General features: G+C 32.5%; 2 protein-coding genes and 1 non-coding gene across 3 annotated transcripts; 2 read left to right on the top strand and 1 right to left on the bottom strand.

Moving 5' to 3' along the window:
• Positions 1–1396: 1396 nt before the first annotated feature.
• TRNAL-UAA (transfer RNA leucine (anticodon UAA)) lies at positions 1397–1479 on the bottom strand. Its single transcript has one exon. It is a non-coding gene; the product is annotated as a tRNA-Leu (tRNA).
• Positions 1480–7432: 5953 nt separating this feature from the next.
• Positions 7433–10660, top strand: LOC131610694 (protein EIN4). The gene is made up of 2 exons (XM_058882718.1): positions 7433–9527; positions 9632–10660. The coding sequence occupies exons 1-2, from the start codon at positions 7764–7766 to the stop codon at positions 10157–10159; spliced, it is 2292 nt and encodes a 763-aa protein (XP_058738701.1). The 5' UTR covers positions 7433–7763; the 3' UTR covers positions 10160–10660.
• Positions 10661–17295: 6635 nt separating this feature from the next.
• On the top strand, positions 17296–18845 carry LOC131610693 (peptidyl-prolyl cis-trans isomerase CYP19-3). Its single transcript, XM_058882716.1, has 2 exons — positions 17296–17430; positions 18129–18845. Exon 2 carries the CDS (start codon positions 18147–18149, stop codon positions 18669–18671), a length of 525 nt encoding a protein of 174 aa, XP_058738699.1. The 5' UTR covers positions 17296–17430; positions 18129–18146; the 3' UTR covers positions 18672–18845.
• The last annotated feature ends 3317 nt before the right edge of the window (positions 18846–22162 follow it).

The following is a 22162-nucleotide window of genomic DNA, read 5'->3' as shown; positions in this document are numbered from 1 at the left end:
TTCTGAATTCATCTCACTTTTTTCTCTTACATGTTTACATAACTTTTCAGCAATGACATGAATCATATTGGGTTTTGGCTTTTCTGCCTTATTTTTATTATTGTGGGATGACTGGTAGAAATTTATTTAGTGAATATATCATATTGTCAACTGCATTTATAAGTCTGCTGAAACAACTAAGGATTTGAGAAGTAAAGCAAGTTGACATGGAATAGAAATAAAAGTAATATATACGCTGTAGATCATTTTTTTTTCTACAAACACTTCTAGTAGAAAACATGATTATTTCATACGGGACATGTTACTAAGATATGAACTCGAAAAAATGTTAGTGAACGACAACAAGAATAGGCATATGTGTGTTGGGAAAATAACAAACATAGAGAAAAAAGAGGAACAAAATAAAAACACAAGAGATTAACGTGGAAACTCCAAAACTGGAGAAAAAACCATGATCGTTGTCAAATGACAACTAGAGAATAACACTATGTAAAAATTATTACAACACATAGACTATCCTCAAATACCCCAGGACCTCAGTACACACACTCCTTCCAAAACAAATATTTAACTACATCTCACAATACTCTAATACAAGAGCATAAGAGAACAAAGAAAGCCAAATAGAAGCTTAAAGTGCTTTTGACTGGTGCATTTTGTAAAGAAAAACTTGAATCCTTTATATAGCCTTGAACTCCCTCTTCCTTCACAAAAATAAGCGATGTGAGACTTCTTCAACATATATATTTTCAATCAAACTCAACAATCTCCACCTTGATTGAAACTAATACATTAACTTTCATTGTCTTCACCGAAAATCATACTCCACCATAAAGAATACCAACATGTATATTTTTAACCAATTTCAACAATGTGTTAATTTTAAGCTCATATTTTGTTGAAGTAAGTGTTTGCAATATAATTATCGTAATTGGGATTTGTCAATGAAATATCTGGTATTCATATTCGTTTTTCTTTCATAAGAGAACAAATGGTAAAACACTTCATTTTTTAAGTCTATTTGGGATAGAAAACAACTCAAACTTTTTAGAATATAAAGCATATATTTCATTGTCTTTAATTTTTTTTTAATTTTAAATCAATTTACTATTTCAACAAATGATGAAAACTTTTGGGAATATGTAAGTTATTTGATTTTTTTATGCAATGATGTTTGTTGCTTTATATATTTCAAAAAAACGGAGAATATCGAAGGATTATGACATATATCTAAGTGATGAAGGCCAAGACCGGAGATTTCTGAAGAAAAAATTGACAAAATAGAGAAAATGAGCCAATACAGAGAGAAATGTGGGTGGCGCATATTTCGGTATTACACATGTATTTTCCTCAAAGCCAAAAATGATCAAAAGAGTAAACAAGCTATAATAAAAAATGCTGGCTATGGGGTTCGAACCCATGCGCACTTATGTGCAGAAGATCTTAAGTCTTCCCCCTTAACCTCTCGGGCAAACCAGCCACATGATAAAATTTTACATGAATAATAATTATTCTTGTTTGGACTGTGGTATTGTTTAAGGTCTCATAACACATAAAGTCCAATAATGTGTGGCCCGGTAACAAGACAGTAAAATCAAGAGGCAATTCGATTGGAACATCATGATTACATTGGACCATAATTTAGTGGAAGGATACTATGCCTTCAGCTACAGATCCAAGAAATGTTCTAGGACCTCAAGAACAAGTGTGGGACTTTCCTAGGATTACACTTGATCAAAGATAATTATTGAAAAATGATTGCAAGATGGCAAAATGAAGTATATTGTTACACTTGTCCTTTTAGACATTGATATTGCATTTGAAGATTCTAGACCTTCATAAACCCTATAAAGTTTCATATACACACTTTTTTAACCTAGATACCTCTCACACATGATAGAAACTTACTCAGGCATCAAAGTGTTTATAGGTACCACCCTCATTGAGGTGATAGATTATGAGATATATTGTAACATCCCGATTTTTATTAGTTATTTTATTATTTATTTTATTTGGTGTTTTTATTAAGTATTTACTTATTTAATTATTAAGTGGTATAATAATTATGTAATTATTTAATTATGTGTGAATTTTGCTATTTGGGTTAATTATGTTATTAGAGAGATATAACTACTTGGGCCTAAATAATAATGATAAACGTAATAGGTGAGGTGTTAAGTAAGTAAGCCCATTGAGAATATAAAAGATAGTAAGGGTTGAGAATAGAAAGTTATCATTTCATTTTTGGAGATAACAAGAGAAGAGAACAAGAGAGGAGAAAAGAATAGAAGAGGAGAAAGAGGCTAAACCTTTTACCATCAAATGAGCCTTGAATCTTCTTTGAGACGTACACTCATCTTGCTTAATCTGATAAACCCATCTATTCTTCAATGCTCTCTTACTCTTTGGAAACTTCACTAACTCAAAGATATTATTCTCACGAAGTGATTGCATTTCGTCCTCCATGACATCCATCCACTCCTTTTTGTTCTCATCCTCCAAATTTTTTTTAAAGCTTTCGGGTTCTCCATTGTCGATAAGAAAAACATAGTCATTCGAGGAGTATCGAACGAATGGCCTTTTATCATGAGTAGACCACTTGCAATCTCTTGATCAACCTCATTTTCAACAACGTATTATTTAGCATATACATAAATAATATCATTAGGATTTAAAATATTATCAACATTCAAATTCATACCTTAATTTTCAATTGGAACATCTTTGAAAGTGATAGGGGTAGGGGCAATAGTAGTTGAGTTTGTATCAACCATTTCTTCGTCTTCAAAAGTTAGATATGTATTCTCAACTTTGTCGATGTCCTCAATTGTATAAGCCTCCATGAATACGATATCACGGCTACGAATAAGCTTTTTTGAACCGGATCAAAGAATCGATACCCAAACTCATCAAGTTCATACCCAACAAACACACATTTCTTTGACTTCTCATCCATTTTCGATCTCTCATCCTTCGAAATATGCACATAAGCCATGCACCCAAACAACCGAAGATGGTCGTAGGAAACATTATTACCACTCCAAACACAATTTAGAACATCAAACTTCGACGAAACACATGGAGTAAGGTTTAAAAGATGTACAACCATGCTCAATGCTTCTCCCCAAAAGTATTTCGGTAACTTTGATTGAGAAAGTAAACATCTCACCCTTTCCACTAAGGTTCTATTAATTCTTTTAGCTAACCCATTCAATTGTGGTGTCTTTGGATGAGACTTTTGATGACGTATACCTTGATCTTGACAATACTTGTTAAAAGGTCCTATATACTCTCCCCCGTTATCGGTTCGGATAAAATTGAACTTTTCCCCGTTTCTCTTTCAACTGATGCTTGAAACGCCTTGAAGGTATCCAACACTTGATCTTTCGTCTTCAAGGTATAAGACCATGTTTTCCGAGAACAATCATTAATGAAAGTCACAAAGTAATATGCACCACCAAGTGATTGTGTTTTCATCGAACCATACACATCGAAATGTACTAAATACAACACTTCCAATTTCCTCTTAGGTTCAAATGACATAAATGAAACTCGCATTTGCTTACCCACCAAAAAATGTGAACACTTTCTCAACTTTGTATCAGAAACACCATACAACACATTCTTCTTAGTCAAAATACTCAAATTTTTTTAATTCATATGACCCAAATGCTTTGCCATAATTCGGATGAACTATCATTGTCACAAGTGTTGATGTAGCACTTCGAAACCCCGAGTTGGACGACACAGAAGTTCGAATTCCTTTTTCATTTAGAAACCACCATTGAGTCTTTCTTTAACTTCCATTCATTGCCCACAAAAAAATTATCATATCCTTCATTATGCAACTTTCCAACAGATAAAAGATGGAATCAAAGTTCCGGAATGTGTTTCACACCTTTGAAAACTAGAGTAGTCCCATTGCTAGTTTCCACACAAATATCTCTCATTCCAATGACATTAGCTTACCCAATATTTCCCAAACGAACAACCCCAAAGTCACTAATCTTGTAAGTTGAAAAAGGACTGCGTCTCGAGGTTGCATGAGTAGAAACACCATTATCAACCACCCAATCCATCTCATCACATGATAGATTGACATTCTCAACACAACTATCACAACCAATAAAGAAATCGTCAAAAATAGCAACATCTTCATTATTTTTACCTTCCTTTTGTCGTTGTTGTAGTTCTTTTTCTTGTTTTCCCTTTTCAACTTACGATAATACATTTTTATGTATCCATTTTCCCCAAAATGATGACACTAAAAATGAGAGGAACTATTAGATCCTCCTTGCGATTTACCACATGAAGTTACACGATTACTTGAACCTCTACTTTGATGTCTCCCCCTTGATTCGGTAACTAACACCTCAGAATGTGAAGTAGAACCTTGTGACTTATGCCTCAACTTCTTATTTAACACACTACTTTTAGCCAAGCCAATCTAGATGATACCATTCAGAGCGGAGTTAGACAGGGATATCCTAAAAGTCTCCCAAGAATTAGGCAAAGTACCAAGAAGCCACAAACCTTGAATTTCATCATCAAAAGAAAGATTCATCACCGACAATTAATTTAGAATCCCTTGAAAAGTGTTCAAGTGATCGGTCATTGGTGAACCATCACTATACCTCAATGACATAAATTGCTTGAACAAGAATAATAAATTATTTCCCGTCTTTCTTGCATATAACTCCACAAGTTTTGTCCAAAGAGAGCGAGCATGAGTCACCGAGCTCACATGATTCAAAATATTATCATCCACCCATTGGTGAACATAACCACAAACTTGTCTATGCAACAAAGTCCATTCTTCATCACTCTTTTCATCGAGTTTTTCATTAGAGAAAACCGGCAAGTGAAAACCTTTCACATAAAGAAAATCTTCCATTTTTCCTTTCCAAACATTATAGCTGGAACCATTCAAACTCACCATCTTAGATGTGTTCGTCTCCATTGTTACACAAATCAAACCACGGCTTTAGATATCACTTGTTGGGAGGAAATCACAAATGCAACTTAGAGACAATCAACAAAAAATACACCAAATAACACATCACAATTTTAGCGTGGAAAAACCTCTGTTAACTAAGAGTAAAAAACCATGGGACCTGTGGGCCACTTAAAGCTCCACTATAATCAACAATGGATACAAGCAAGATTTTCTCTAACACTAACTAGAGGCATACATAAAAATCATTAAGATCTACAATCAATATTGGAATACAACAAGAACAAAGGGAGACAAAACAACCAAAAATACCAAGAAATTCTAACCTCAAAGATCGATTCAACAGACAGACTTATAAAGCTCAGAATTCAATCTCCATGGTTCAGAATTCGCTCATACGAGTCTTGAACATTGTGCCAAAACTTTAAGACGATCCAACCGTTGGATTTTGCGCAAACTCCGATTTCGTAAAACTTCTCTATGTTGAAATGGGGTTGCGAAAATAGTATTTCTCTCTAACTTTTCTTGTTGTTTCTCTTACACAATGAATGAATGACTTCATTTTTTTTTGTTAAATAACAACAAAGCTTACATACACATGTCACTTACTCACATTCATTTAGACCACTCCAAATAAGATGGAAAAGTCCAACACTATTATTAACAGTATTGTTGTCCCGAGAATGCCAATAAATTTGACTACATTGTTGTAAAAGATAACATAGTGTTTAAAAGCGGAATTTATTACTCCCTTCGTCCCATAATAAGTGACTCATTGAATCATTTCACACGTATTTAGAAATGATGACATTTTTATTAATTAGAGAATAAAATTAGAAAAAGTATATTAAAAATTAAAATTGATAATTTATTTTAAAACACTAAAATATTCCAATGTGTATTTTGAAGTATACTAGTTGGAAAACACATAAATTAAAAAATCTGTGGTTTATATACAAACAAAATAGAAAGAACAAGATGTGGTTTATTTTTTAGATCATTTACAATGGGGGTGTTGAAAAAATTATTCAATAGTTGAATGTCTACAATGGTTTATTGAATGAGGTGTTTAATGTGATGTGGATTAATTGGTGTTGAAAAGATTCAACATGTTGAATGAGAAAAAAGTGGGGCCACATGCAACACTTTACACAATTTTATTGGTTGTTGTGATTATTTAGATTTTATTTTCTTTTAATCATTTAAAATTAATTATTTCATAGTAAATAAATTTTTTATTTATTTTTATTTTTATCAAAATTCATTATTTTTTTTCCTCTATAAATAGAGACTTGGTTCATTTGATTTGGACTCATAAAAAAAAATTCACTTTTTTCTCTCAATTTTTTTTCTATTTAGCCTTAAAAAAATCATTGTTTGTAGCTCTAAACATCCTTGTAGTGAAATGGATCCCAACAATAACCCTTTTAACACCCAAAAGTTTACTAATTATCCTTGTTTGTGAGCCGAGTCTATTGTACTAATTAAATTATGTGTGTTTCATTTTTTGTGTGTTTCTTTTTTAGTGTGTTGTGTGTTTAGTGTATTTATTGCATTTTTAAGTTTTTTTATAATTTTATTTTTTTAAAAAATAACTATTTTTACATCTCTTATTTATTACTTGCAAGAAAAAAAATTAAGAATAGAAAATTAGAAAAAATAAATAAATTATTAAATTTAAAAAAAAAAGTTTAAATATTAATTATTTTAATTTAATTTTAATTGATAATAGATATTAATATATAATCATAAAAACAAAACTTTAAAAGAAAATAAGAATATGATGTGGGGTAGGGTGTTGAATTTTATTAAACAAAACCATTGTAGTGAAAAAAAATTGAATAGGTGTTGAATTATTAGGTGGAAGAGAGAGAAGATGACGTGGAAGATAAAAAGTGAAAAAGTAGGGTGTTGAATAATGTAACCATTGTACATAGTCTTATAGTGGAAGGAGGAATCAGAATCCAAAACACGTCATCGGTCATATCAGCTTTCAGAAGCACGTTAGTTAACTTCCCATTTCTGTACACTACAAGACACCACCATACATACAAAAATAGAAGAAGAAAAACACACACGTTCCCTTTTCTTTCCTTTTTCTTTACTAAAAAGCATACATTTCCTTATAAGTACATAACATTAACAAACCATAGATAAAAGCTAATTTTCCGGTTTAGGGAAATAAAATTATTATTTTTATATGACAGACATCAAGTAGTTTAAAACCTCTTCGATCGCAATTTCAGCGTCAATCGACACTGAACCAACTATTACAAATCTAACTTCGATCAACACTGAACCAAATAACGAGTGCGAGATATAATTTATTTAGGTAAACAGTAATTTACTATTAAAAGAATATGTCTAGGTTCATTTCATATAAAGATGCAATGGGTCCCACCCACTCCGTGTCAATTTCAACCCAAAAAACTTAACTCCCTCTTCTATTCAAACTTCAAAGATATTATTTTTCTCTTCTCTACCAAATTTTGATCTCTTTTCTATCAATTTTGATCTTTTTAATATTCCAATAACTCGATTCTTTCTTTCTACTATTATTCTATTCCATCAAAACCCTCAAAAATCATCAAATGCCGTAACTTTGAAGATACCATAATTAACCGTTCAAATTTCAACACACGTTTTATTCTCAATCACTCACTATTCTATCATTATTATTTTTTGATTATTTTCTTGTTCATTATAATTAACCTAAATTAGTGATGTTATTCACTTCAATTTGAAGATCAATTTCAATTTGCTTAATTTTGGTAGTTAATTTAGTAGTTTAGATAGATCTAAATGAGCTATGGAATTAGGGTTTTCTTCATCTTCTTCTTTGTTGTTGTTGTTACTGTTATTGATTTGTAATTCTCTTGTGATATGTGTTTATGGTGAATATATACATTGCAACTGTGATGATGATAATGATGATGGAATTTGGAGTGTACAGAGTATTTTAGTTTGTCAAAAAGTCAGTGATTTTTTCATTGCTATTGCATATTTTTCAATTCCTCTTGAGCTTCTTTACTTTGTTAGTTACTCCAATGTTCCATTTAAATTGGTGTTTCTTCAATTTGTTGCTTTCATTGTTCTATGTGGTTTGACACATTTGCTCAATGCTTATACTTACTATGGCCCTCATTCCTTTCAATTGTTTCTGTCTCTTACTGTTGCGAAATTCTTCACTGCTCTTGTTTCGTGTGCGACTGCGATTACTTTTCCGACTTTGATTCCGCTTCTTTTGAAGATTAAGGTGAGGGAGTTGTTTTTGAGGCAGAATGTGTTGGAGTTGGGGCAGGAGGTTGGGATTATGAAGAAACAGAAGGAGGCTAGTTGGCATGTTAGGATGTTGACGAGGGAGATTAGGAAGTCGTTGGATAAGCATACGATATTGTATACTACGCTGGTTGAGCTTTCTAAGGCTTTGGATTTGCATAATTGTGCGGTTTGGATGCCGGATGAGGATATCAGGGTGATGCATTTGACTCATGAGTTGAAGCCGAATCCGGGGAGGAATTTTCATAGTTCGATTTCTGTCAATGATTTAGATGTGTTGGAGATAAGAAAGAGCAAGAGGGTATTGGTTTTGAGGCTTGATTCTGAGCTTGGAGCTGCGAGTAGTGGGGGATCTGAGGATTCGGGTGCTGTAGCAGCCATTCGTATGCCGATACTTCATGTTTCGAATTTCAAAGGAGGGACACCGGAGTTTGTCGAGACATCGTATGCTATATTGGTTTTGGTTCTTCCGAAATCAAACTCTAGGGTTTGGACTTCAGATGAGATGGAGATAGTGGAAGTAGTTGCTGATCAGGTGGCTGTGGCTTTGTCTCATGCATCTGTTCTTGAAGAGTCTCAGATCATGAGACAGAAACTTGCGGAGCAAAACCGGGCGTTGCAGCAGGCACAAAAGTACGCGATGATGGCCAGTCAGGCGAGGAGCTCGTTTGAGAAAGTGATGAGTCACGGAATGCGGAGACCTATGCATTCAATCCTGGGATTACTTTCAATGTTTCAAGAGGATAGTATAAGATCCGAACAGAAGATTGTTGTCGACACAATATTGAAAGTTAGCAATTCGCTCTCACGTTTGATAAATGATGTCATGGAGATTTCGGCTAACGACAAAGGAAGTTTCCAGTTAGAGTTGAAACATTTCCATCTACATTCCATGACGAGGGAAGCTTCTTGCATTGCAAAGTGTTTGTGTGTATATAAAGGCTTTGGTCTTGAAATTGATGTGCAGAGGTCTTTGCCTGATTTGGTAATAGGCGATGAGGCAAGGTCGTTTCAAATAATTTTGCACATGATTGGCTATTTATTGAACTTATACGATAGAGGGACTCTCGTTTTTCAAGTTTCTCTTGAAAGTGATACTCGTATGGATATGGATGATAGAAGTTCTGGAATATGGCGATCAAGTATGCAAAATGATAATGTATATATAAAATTTAATTTCCAAATAACCGGTACTGGTTCTCATTCAGACAAATCGATTTTAACTAGTAAGATGCACCGCGGCAATGAACCTAAGGAGGGCTTGAGCTTCAGCATTTGCAAAACACTGGTGCAGGTAATCATTCTGTTTTTCAAATTTATATCGATTGTTGCTATGTTTAGTTTATTTAACTATTTGCTAAGACGCGCCCTCGTCACTTTTGACATAATTACTTGCAGATGATGCAAGGTAATATCTGGATATCACCAAACTCTCAGGGTTTGGCACAAGGCATAACACTTGTTCTCAAGTTTCAATTAGGATCATCGCATGGAAGATCCGTTCTTGCTAATAAAGAATTTTCAAACCAACAGCTTAGAGGGCTTAACGTTATTTTAGCCGATGATGATAATGTAAACAGGACTGTAACTAAGAAGCTACTTGAGAAGCTTGGTTGTCAAGTAACCGCTGTTTCATCGGGTTTTGATTGTTTAGCTGCTATAACTGCCTCCAGTATGTCATTCAAAATCATCCTATTGGATCTTCACATGCCTGAAATGGATGGTTTTGAAGTTGCAAGGAAGATTAGAAAGTTCCAAAGCCGAAATTGGCCTTTGATTATTGCTCTTACAGCAAGTGCAGAAGAACGCATAAAGGAGAGATGCCTACAGGTGGGAATGAATGGATTGATTCGAAAACCTATCATCCTTCATGAGATAGCTGAAGAAATTAGAACAGTTTTGTTACGCGCAGGTGAAAGATTCTAAAAACAATTTTCAGTGTCTCAAAGTTCTTAGGTTCCTCAAAATTGATAACTTCAATTTTGTTTACGAGAACCTGGGATTTCTAACATACTGAATATACTAGGTTGACTTAGCTCACCATTTTTCTGTTTTATCAATTTGCTGCATTATGAATGATGGCTCTCTCCAAAGATTACGGAGATGCTTATCACTGTCGAACCGAGAAAGATGAAATACAAAGTTTTGTTAACGCATATAATTTGATTATCTTATGTGTGTGTAACTCTTTCTTTTTTAAATATATTTGCCAATAATACAACAATTAACTGATGTATAAGCTAAAAATGACGATGTTATGTCTAAGCCACAATTCTCTTAATATTTTTGGTTACTTAAACTATACTATAAATTATGAAAGTTGGTATGGGTATTCGAGAATCAAGGACATATTGGAGAATAACACAACTACTAAGGCAAAAATCAAGGACATATTGGAGAATAAAATACCTATGGTGATTGGCTTGTGGTTTCTAAACCAAAAAATGAGTCAAACACAAAGTATGATACAATGAGTATAACAAAAACAAGAAAAATGGAAATAATAACAAGATTTTGAACACAAATAAATTTTAAATCTTAAGATTGAATGAATAATGAGAATTTGAATTTGTGAATCAATTAGGTAATGTGAAGCTTGGAGTGGTGCAATATCAACATGAGAAGAAAAAAAATGAAAAGTGCAAACTTGCATGTCATACAAAGTGACAACGTAAAGAAAATAGGGTTAATGCCTATTTTCGCCCCTGCCATATAGGTTTGGTTTGAAAAATTCCCTAGCAAAAAAATTTTTTAAGAAGTGTCTTGTAAAATTTCAGAAGTTTGATTTTGAACCTTTATCCACATCATCCAAAAGTGTGATGTGGCAACTTTTTTTTTATTTTTTTTAATGACTCACTTGACTTATGTGGCATTTTAATTATTTTTTATTTATTTTAATTCCATGTGGCATTTTTATTATTATTTTATTATTTGGTTCTTAAAATATGAAATAGGAAAGCTTAAAAATTGGTCCTATAAGGTATTGAACCAAGGACCCAAAGAAAGAATGACAAACACCCCTCACCACTAGGTTGCGCCTTGTTATTTATTATCTAATTGCCTTACCTAATATATAATAACTACTCTTAACTTACCATTAATAGTTAATGTTTATTAGTTAATAGTTAATTTTTATTAGTTATTAGTTAATGTTTATTAGTTAATAGTAAATTAAATTAAATTAAATTAAATGAATATAAACTAATATTAATTAATAACTTTAACAGTAAATTAAATTAAATTAAATATAAATATTAATATAAACTGTTTAAATTAAATTAATTAAATTAATTAAATTAATATAACGTTAACAGTAAAATAACATTAAATTAATATAGCAACTACATATGATATGTCTCGAACTATCAAAGTGAACGTGCATAACTCTTAATTTCTAAGTGAAGTTTCTTTTGTCCAAGATTAAAAGACAAGCTCGAATAAGAGAGCTCTCTTTCAACATCATGAGAAATACAAATTCATGAACATTCTCCTGATATAAAATTCACCATTCAAACTATAGTATTTAGACCAAATCACATTTGATTTTTTGGAAGACCCTGACCCACCGGACGACACGACTAATAGGAACATCGCCAATATGAACGTGAATGAATTCTCTTAGAAAGATGATAAAATTATGGAAGAAGATATTGACATTGTTGACTTTTTTGGTAATACACCTCATGCATAGGAGCTTGCCTGCAATTGTGCGCCGTTTTTTTATATTTTCATTATTGGTTTTAAATGTTTTAAAACTTTAATGCGGAATGTGATGAGCTTTGTTAATGACAAGAGGCTTTGCCATATACTTTATATTTTGAAGCGTCTTAAGTCTAATGTTGATGAAATTAAGGTCAAAATTCAGCCAGATGTTATGTGGGTCTTAAATAATGGTTATAGATCATATTCCTTTTTGGTGATTGAAGCTCAATGTATTGCTTTTAAAGTTACTAGGTGTAATATATCTTGGATTTTCTTGGGAATTTATGCGAACCCCAACCCTTTAGCGAAAAAAGACATGTAGGTTTATCTTTGTGAGATGAAGGCTCTTATTGTTCAACTATGGATGCTATTTGGTGGTTTTAATGATATTTCAACCCCTTTGTACACCAAGGAGGCACATTTTCTCAAAATATGACAAATACGTTTGTTGCATGATAGCCATATGTAACTTTCTGGATTTTGATTTCTTCAAAAGTAAATCCACTTGGTAAGATTGATGTAGAGGTGGTCGTTTAGTGAGGTAGGCTGATTAATGTCTTTTTTAAAGGCTACATTTAATTCGCGTATGTGTTTAAGACGAGGTAATGTACCATATCTTGGACCTAACAAAATCAGAAGGAGGTTTGAGACAAACTGGAGAGTTAGTATATGTCAAATATGATGATGAATAAATTGTTTGCAAAGCAAGGTACTATACAGTCTGAAGATGCAAGAAAGACCTGATTTGCAACATGTTAATGGCTTCAAAAATATAATCACCAATCTGGTGAGCATTAAGGTGAATATTGATGATGAAGATCAAACAAATAACTTGTTGTGCTTGTTATCAGGTTCTTATGATCACTTGGTGACTATTTTTAGCTACGAGAAAGATGTTATTAGTCTTGATGAGATTATTGCTACACTTTTGCCTCACTCTCAAAGGAGACAAAGTGTAGAGGAAGGAACTCAATGCGATAGTTTGTATGTGAATGTGGGTTAAGATAGTGGGAGAATCAAGGGTAAATAAAGTTTTGGAAAGAAAAAGTCTAAATTCAAGAATTAGAAAACAACTTTGTGTTATAGTTGCAAACACACTAGGCATTGAAAAAGGGATTGTCCAAACTGAAAGTTGGGCTCATCTAGTTCTGCATGTATGGTTCAAACTGATGATTCTGGAAGTGAATAAGGCATGTTGTGTGTTTATGTGTGAATTCTTGACACTGGTTGTTCTTACCATGACACTGCACCAGGAATGGTTCACTACATTCAGGTAAGGTAATTTTGGATTTCTTTATTTAGGGTTATGATAAAGCATGTACTGTCGCTGGAATGTGACAAATAAAAATATCCATAAACGATAGTGGCATGCAAACATTTAAGGATGCTAGATATATTTCAGAATTGAGGAAGAACTTAATTTCCCTAGGTACTCTATATAAAAATGGTTTCTCTTATAGATCAGATAGGGATATGGACATGATGAAGATTAGAAAAGGTTATTGATTATGATGATAGCATGAAGGAATACATGTAACACATACAAACTATCAGGGAAGACTGTTGTAGGTGGTGTTTCATTATTTGAGTACGATAATAATGTAACTAAATTATGGAATATGTGTCTGAATCATCTCAGTGAACTTGGGATGAGGGAACTTCATAATAGAAAATATGTCATATGTATGTTGCATTTGTTCTTGTTCAAGAGTGTGATTATTTTGATTAATATCCTTGTTTGGTTCTAGATATCAACTTGTGTAAAACTTTGGTTGCTTATTGAGTTTAACCGACAAAAGCTCTATTTGGTTTTTGAGATTAGCGTGTGAAAATAACTATTTGGTTCTTGATATTTTACAGTTAAAATCTCTATTTGATTCATGAGTCTAGTCGGTTAAAATCTCTATTTGGTTTGTGAGCTTAGCCTGCTAAAAACTCTATTTGGTTTGGAGGATCAGCCTACATAAAAAATCTCATTTGTTGTAAGAAGGCTCAATGGTATAACATGGAAAAGCTCAATATATTTTATTAGTCGAAGTCTCAAGAAGAAATTCTCAGGAAATGGAGTAGGCTAAATGGTAGGCCGAATTTGTATAAATCATGATGCAATCTCTCCAACTCTATCTCGTTACATCCTGTCATGTATATTGATTTCCTTTATAATTTTATCCTTTCTATTTTTCGCTGTGTTATCCTGTTCGATCGTTGGACTAACAAAACTTGCTTTTTAAGTAAATGAATTTAAAATTAATCACAAATCTTGAATATCACAATTCACCCCCTTGTTCTTGGCTTCACTTATTCAACAAGTGGAATCAGAGTCTAACTCCCATTTTAAGATTAATCTTCCTATGAAGAAGGAAATGGCTTCAACTCATTCACTAAAGAAACACACATCCTTTATTGGAGAAGATTATGGTTTGTAGAAATAGAAGATGGGAATATTCGTAGATACTATAGGGAAAATATTTTGATATTTTGAAGGTTGTGAAGAACAGTTCGTTTGTTCCCATGCATCAGGTTAATGGTGTTTCGATGATCAAAAAGGAAAATGATTGAACCAAAGAGGAAAGAGGAATATGAGTTTATGCGTGTTTCTCACTACGATAATGTAAAAACAAAAGCGGGACACCCTCAACCTTACCCATGAAGTAAATGATGTAAAAAAGGTAAGGTTGAACACTTTAACCCCTAAGTATAAACTCTTGATATTGAAACATTAAATAAAAAACATTTATGATATGAAAAATAATTCACTCACATTGTAAGTCATTTGAGAATTATGGGAAAAGTTTTTCAAAATAAAAACTTGGTTGTAAAAGTCCTTGGATGCTTAAGTCGTAGTTGGCAACCTGATGCCATTACCATAATGTAAAAACAAAAGCGGGACACCCTCAACGTTACCCATGAAGTAAATGATGTAAAAAAGGTAAGGTTGAACACTTTAACCCCTAAGTATAAACTCTTGATATTGAAACATTAAATAAAAAACATTTATGATATGAAAAATAATTCACTCACATTGTAAGTCATTTGAGAATTCTGGGGAAAAGTTTTTCAAAATAAAAACTTGGTTGTAAAAGTCCTTGGATGCTTAAGTCGTACTAGTTGGCAACCTAATGCCATTGCCATTTCTGAATCCATGGATACTTTATTTGGTAAATTTCAAGAACATGAGATGGAGCTGAAAAAGTTAGATGGTGATGAAGAAGGTGACAAGAAGAATAAAATTCTTTCGATAAAAGTTACAAACACCAAAGACATGGAGTCAAAAGATGAAAACTGCCAAAGCAAAAGTAATTAAGACATATAACTCAAGTTTTGAAAATTCAAGGAATTCCTAAGGCACGAAAAACAAAAATCAATGTTTCGGAAATAAAGTGAAGAAAGGGCACATAAAACTAAATTGCTTTCAAAACTAGAACCTGAGAAGAAACCAAAATCAGAATCAAAGAAAGTTCAAGAAAACTCAAACATACATAAAAAGAGCCTACATATCTTCAAATGACAATGACATGAAATCCTCATAGAAGGAGAAGTCAACATATGTCTCATGGCAGACCATGAAGAAGACGAGTCGACATCACACTTTTCATATCATGATTTATTTCTTATTTGCAAAACATTACTCCCTCCGTCCCATAATGAGTGATTCATTTGAAATAAAATGATGTTCCAAAATGAATGAGTCATTTCAATTTTCAATATATTTTTTCCAATTTTTCAATATACATAATAAGGGTAGTATAGTAAAAATATTATTCTCTCTTACTTTTAACTACTTTTCCTAATCTGTGTGAAATGGTGGGCTGAGTCACTCATTGTGGGACAGAGGGAGTAGATAAAGAAACAAGTAAATTACAATGATGCTTACACTATTACGTAAAGAAACAAGTAAATTACAATGCATGTGTTAAAAATTCAATGATTTTACATTACCGAATATTTCAAGGTTTGTCAAATATTCGATCAACAATGATGCTTTTTAAAAAATAAGAAAGTTTTACCTCCCATCATTTTCTCTTTAAAAAATCAATATAAATGCATACTAGTCTTTTTAAATACACTACCGTATTTTTCAACCCATAACGAATTTTTCACTTAGACTACCTAATATTTTGTGCATTTTTTTTAATAACATTTGATAAAGTAATTTGGGTATTATGAAAATGATTTTATTATTTAATATTTACCATTTTACACCCAACCAAAGTGCATCGGATACCTTGCAGTCAAGTTATCCGGTTTGTAATTTTTCTTCACCGGATAACTTGCAGTCAAGTTATCCGTTTTTGTAAATTTTTCTTCACCGGATAACTTGCAGTCAAGTTATCCGGTTTGTAATTTTTCTTCACCGGATAACTTGCAGTCAAGTTATCCGGTTTGTAATATTGTAGATAATGATTTTACTTACTTTTGGCCACGGTTTTTCCTTGTTGCCTAATTTATTTTATTTACTTTTGGCCACGATTGTTCCTTGTTGCATAAACTTTTTTTTTTAAAATTTTCGGATTAGTTAAAAACTATGCACCATCATCATTTTAAAATGATTTTAGATTTTTTCCTAACAACCCTTTCATGTTTCCATCATATTTTGACTTCATCAAGATTAAATGTACTGTATATAACGCCCAAAACTACTTTCAAGATTACTGACTGATCCCACAACGTGTGAGTGAGGAAAATGTATGATGAAAAGACCCGTGTTGGTTTGTGGCGTTAGTCGGTAATCATGAAAGTAGTTTGGGGCGTTGCAAACACTAAATTTAATCTTGATGAAGTCAAAGTATGATGGAAACATGAAAGGGTTCTTAGGAAAAAAAATCTAAAACCATTTAAAAATGATGATGGTGCATAGTTTTTAACTAACCCGAAAATAATAAAATAAATAAAAAGTTTAGGCAACAAGGAACAACCGTGGCCAAAAGTAAATAAAATAAAATAAAAAGTTTAGGCAATAAGGAAAAATCGTGGCCAAAAGTAAATAAAATCGTTATCTGTAACATTACAAACCGGATAACTTGACTGCAAGTTATCTGGTGAAGAAAAATTATAAACCGGATAACTTGACTGCAAGTTATCCAGTGAAAAAAAATTACAAACCGGATAACTTGACTGCAAGTTATCCGATGAAGAAAAATTACAAACCGAAAAACTTGACTGCAAGTTATCCGGTGAAGAAAAATTACAAACCGAAAAACTTGTTTGCAAGTTATCCGATGAACTTTGGTAGAGGTGTGAAATGGTAAATATTAAATAATAAAATTATTTTATAAATTAAAAAGATAGAATTAGAATATTTTAAAAAATGTAGGGGGTAGAGGAATAATAGTAGGGGTACGACGTATAATTTTCCATAAACACATGTTCTGCTGTAAAAAGCCCAGCCCATGGAGATACCAAACCCTAAACCCTAACTTCTGGTCTATTTATGCCACTTCCGCCCCACACACATTCCACATCTCCTTCTCCCTCACCATCTTCCTCACTCGTAGGTATATCTCTCATTTTCTGTTTCATTTCGTTTTCCTCATTATTTAATCAAATTCTGTTTCATTTCGTTTTCCTCGTTATTTAATCAAATTCTGCACATTTCGAAGACTTGCGAGCTTCCTTAATAGCTCTTGAGTTCAAAACATGTGCCAAATCAATTATCATTTTCTCTTTAAATACGATCCTGTTGTTTTCTCTTCCTCAGGATCTACTGTAAAATGATAACATTCAATCCATAAATTCATTTGATTTACAATTTCTATCATTTATTTGTTCTTGTAATTAGTGTTTCACCAATTAGGGTTTTATGAATCTCTCATAAATTTGATTCATTTCAATCTGAATAGTTTAATTTTAAGTATTAACTGTGCTTAGGACGGTCTTGTACTGATCAGTTCATACATCAGTGCATAACAAATACCTAAGCTACATCAATCGTTGCCACCGTGGTTTTCATGTTTGTTTCAATCATTTACATGTGAACAACACTTATTCATGGAGGCATACATTTTTAATCCCCATAATCGTTTTATAAACCCTTTTTTTAGGGTTTCTGAATTTGAATTAATCTTTTTTAGTGTTGAATTGATTGATCTAATTTTCAATTGATCTAAGTTACTAGTTTTTAATCATATCTAATAATGATTATGATTATGATTAAGCTAATGAAAATGTTTTTTTTTTCAATTTGTTCTATTAGGATAAAGTTGTTGCCACAATGTCGAAGAATCCGAAGGTTTTCTTTGATATTCTTATTGGAAAAAATAAAGCTGGGAGGGTAGTAATGGAACTTTTTGCCGATGCTGTTCCCAAAACAGCTGAGAATTTCAGAGCCCTCTGCACTGGTGAAAAGGGAATTGGACAATTAGGGAAGCCTCTACATTTCAAAGGATCTGGTTTTCATAGGATAATTCCTGATTTTATGTGTCAGGGAGGTGATTTTACGAGAGGGAATGGGACTGGTGGAGAGTCTATTTATGGGTCTAAGTTTGCAGATGAGAATTTCAATTTGAAGCATACTGGACCTGGGATTCTTTCCATGGCGAATTCTGGACCTAATACTAATGGTTCACAGTTCTTTATTTGTACTAGTAAGACTCAGTGGCTTGATGGAAAGCATGTTGTGTTTGGTAAAGTTGTTGATGGGTATAGTGTGGTTCAGGAGATGGAGAAGGTTGGTTCACAAAATGGTAGGACTTCGGAACCTGTTGTAATTGAAGATTCTGGAGAAGTTAAGAACTGAATAATTACTTTGGTTGCACAATGCTTTGTGTTGTAACTTTTCTGTTCTCATTGTGTGAATTACCACTTAATAAGTTAAATGGTTTGTGTTTGTGGAAAATTTCAAACCTAGCAATAGGTTTGGAATCAATGCTGTATTTTTTTTATTGAAATGCATTGCACAGGCCTTTCAGTATGTTTTCTCTCAATAATTGAATATGTTTTTGTAGTTAATTCAAGGGAAATGCCCCTTTGAGTAGTTATGTGAATAATAAATTTCATGTTAACTTAGTTAGGGGGCGAATATTAATTGAAATCTAATGTTTATTAGGTTTCTCTCAAAGATAGGCTTATTGAATGGGCAGTCTGCTTTCTACTATCTGTCTTCAAGAAGCCTTTCACATTTTAATTGCAGTTAAATGTATTTTTTTTAATTGTGTTTTTTTTTGCTTTGGAATAACTTAATGGTTGGATTACAAAGAGACAACAAAAAATTCTGTAATAATTCAACGCAATGGTGTCTTTTCCTATATATAATCAATGATGATTACAAAAAAAAATCTGAAATAATACATAATGGTCATATTTTCATATAAATATGACTAAATTTTCATATAATTCAACATGACTTTCTTTCATCTCTCCGGTTAGAGTCCGACTGACGGTAAGGATATAAAGGTCGACTGATGGTAAGGATATAAAGGTAAGGAAGCGGAAAATGAGCACTTAGAGGGCAAGTGAATATATGCTTTCTTCTTAAGATTGAAATGAGCACTTAGAGAACAAGTGAATATATCATTTCTCTTAAAGATTGAAATGAGCACTTAAAAGAACAAGTAAATAAATGATTTCTCAAAGATTGCAAATTTAAGGAAGGTTGCAGCCTCTCCACTAATAGATTTAGTCTTGTTGTGTCTGCATAGTTGATAGTTGTACAAAGATATTAGATGTAGAGGTGTGACTAGAATATTAAATGGATTTTACCCAATTAATGTTCTAGCGTGTAGCATAAAGAAAATAATATGTAAGAAAGGGGGTTGAGTGGAAAAAATTGAATGATTTTAGTTTGGAGGATTTTAGAGGATTTGTTTTTATTCAAAACACAAAAAAATCTCTAATATGTGGAATTCAAAATTTGTATTTGGAGGACTTACATAAATTTTCAAAATAGTTATAGTATTCGAAAAATTAAAAGTATAGTAATGATATATACTCTTTTATTATTCTATACAAAGTCTGAAAATCATTTTTTTTTAAATGTCAAATATTTTCCTATATTTTTTTAAAAATTCATTTTTAAAAGTCTTTCTCTCCTCTCCAAATTCTCAAATATAGCCTAAGGAAATATAAAGGCAAGATAGAATAAACTCTAAAAAGGTTTTGAGGTAAACTTTAATACTTGTTTGTCAAGAAATCTTTGGTGTGAAGATGATGACGATCAAGAGGAGATGTATTCATGGTTTGCATCAAAGAAAAACCTTCCCAATTATCAGTCAAAAAGTTGACTTTATATTTGAGAATTTTTATTGAATTTCGCTCTAAATAGAGAAAAATTTAGTATGATATATGAGAATTGGATTTGATAACTTTGCTCCTCCAAAAAATGGCTCATTGATTATGAGGCGAGAAGCTTCCAACATATCTCGACATTTGCACCTTCATTAATTTGAGCTAAATATCCGAGGCCTAAACCACCTCCAACATATAGAGTGTAAAGCTTATGCTAGAAAATAATTTTCCTTCAATTTATATCTCCACTCAAAATAAAATTTCTCATCCATCTATAATATGTTTGATTAATTTTTTAGGCCAATCATAAATGGATAAATAGTAAATAAACATGCCTTAAATCAACATAGAAGATTTTGTGAAAAAAATAACACTGTTAGTATTTAAGTTTTGGAGGAACCAACCATCACAGAAGAATTGAGTGGTGAATTTGATGACATTTACTTGGACAATATTCCAATAAGTTTGGGAAACATAGATTCCATAACAATCCATCAAGGTCTCGGGCTCCTTCCTGATTCATGGAAAACGCAACATTGTGAATTTCTTCTTAAGTAGGAATCATGTTGAGCAGGTTGTTGCATTAACATTAAAAACTAACTTTGGAATCTCTTTCTCAACTATACCATTGTCATGGAACTTGTTGACTCCATTGAATAAAAAAAGTGAAATGTCCCACAAAGTGGTTGGTTGGCAATGCCATCAGAGTCAAATCGAAATTATCATTGATTTTGAGGGGAAAGATCAAATTGGTGGCAATTTTAATCTCGACCATTCTATGGAAAAAAATTGTGTTCCTATCACCTTCAAAAGTGTCGTTTAACTTTGAATTTATCCTATCAATTTCTTTTCTAAGTTTAGAGCCACATCTAGTTTTTTTTAAGTTAGAAAGAGTATCATTAAAGCCTAAGTTTGTAGTCCGGCTTTAATAGGATCATGAACCTCACGGAAAAATATTTTTGTTCCATGTTTTCAAATTTTCCTTGAGGAGCTTAAGCCTTTTAGCCATAATGAACATGAGATAACCAATGCAATTAGTGTTCTATGAGATCTTTATGATGTTGATGTTATCGTTATAACTTGGCCATATTATCATGAATTTAAATTGAGACACAAACCTATTGCAATGAGGATAAAAATGGAACAGAAAAGGATAATGTTCAAATATGGTTTTGGTAATAGTTGAGCAAGAGAGATAGAGTTACAGGAATTCAACCAATTTTGGTTGCGAATAGCTCTATAATGCGGCGTTATAGCCAAATATTCTATTTGAACAAAAAAAAAAATCCTCTAGTAGAGGTGTGAAGAAGTTATTTAAATTTTACTATTTTATATATCTTACAAAAAAAATTCTAGTAGGAGATTGAGCACCATTATGTTCATGAGTTCCTATGATGCCATTGAAACCTCCTAAGAAACACGAAGGTAGCTGGTATTGTAATTAAAAGGAGTCTAAAGAAGTTCATTCAACAAGTAATTAGTAGAAGCATATATGAAAGAGATGCCAAAATGCTTCTCACCATCTTCAATAATGAGTGAAATTTGTTGGGCAAAAGATAAAACAATAATATGATCTAAGTTAATCGAGTTTAAGCACTAAACATTGGGAAGAGGATTAAGGATTTCCATGCCTTGCTGTGAGAAGGGCCTTAAGGACGTCAACACGTGTAACTCGGAAGAGAGAGCATTGTGAACATCTATGTGCTTTTGACATTGTTCACATTTCTTCACATAATCTTTGAAGGCTTGGACCATGGACGACCAGTAATATTCGACCCTAAGAACCTTTTTAGCCTGAGCTTCAGCGTCGAGATGTTGTCCAAATATCCATTAGTGTACTTCAACGAGGGTGTATGTTGATTTTTCTCCTTCGAGGCATTTCACCAGAGATATCGATATACCTTTCTATATAGATGTATACCTATCACCGAGTACAAACTTGCTCTTCTTTTTGATGAGGGGAGCTTCAACTAGGCCGGTAGACAACATACCATGCAAAATATA

This window comes from Vicia villosa, linkage group LG6, assembly GCF_029867415.1.
Source record: "Vicia villosa cultivar HV-30 ecotype Madison, WI linkage group LG6, Vvil1.0, whole genome shotgun sequence".
Lineage (NCBI taxonomy): Eukaryota > Viridiplantae > Streptophyta > Magnoliopsida > Fabales > Fabaceae > Vicia > Vicia villosa.
This window is presented reverse-complemented; position numbering and strand designations above follow the sequence as displayed.

What these genes read in the sequence shown, in the direction of transcription:
- LOC131610693 (XM_058882716.1), top strand. Translation starts at nt 18,147, where the DNA reads ATGTCGAAGAATCCGAAGGTTTTCTTTGATATTCTTATTGGAAAAAAT.
- LOC131610694 (XM_058882718.1), top strand. Translation starts at nt 7,764, where the DNA reads ATGGAATTAGGGTTTTCTTCATCTTCTTCTTTGTTGTTGTTGTTACTG. An exon ending in TTTGCAAAACACTGGTGCAG is followed by an intron (nt 9,528 to 9,631) that starts GTAATCATTCTG and finishes AATTACTTGCAG; the next exon opens with ATGATGCAAGGTAATATCTG.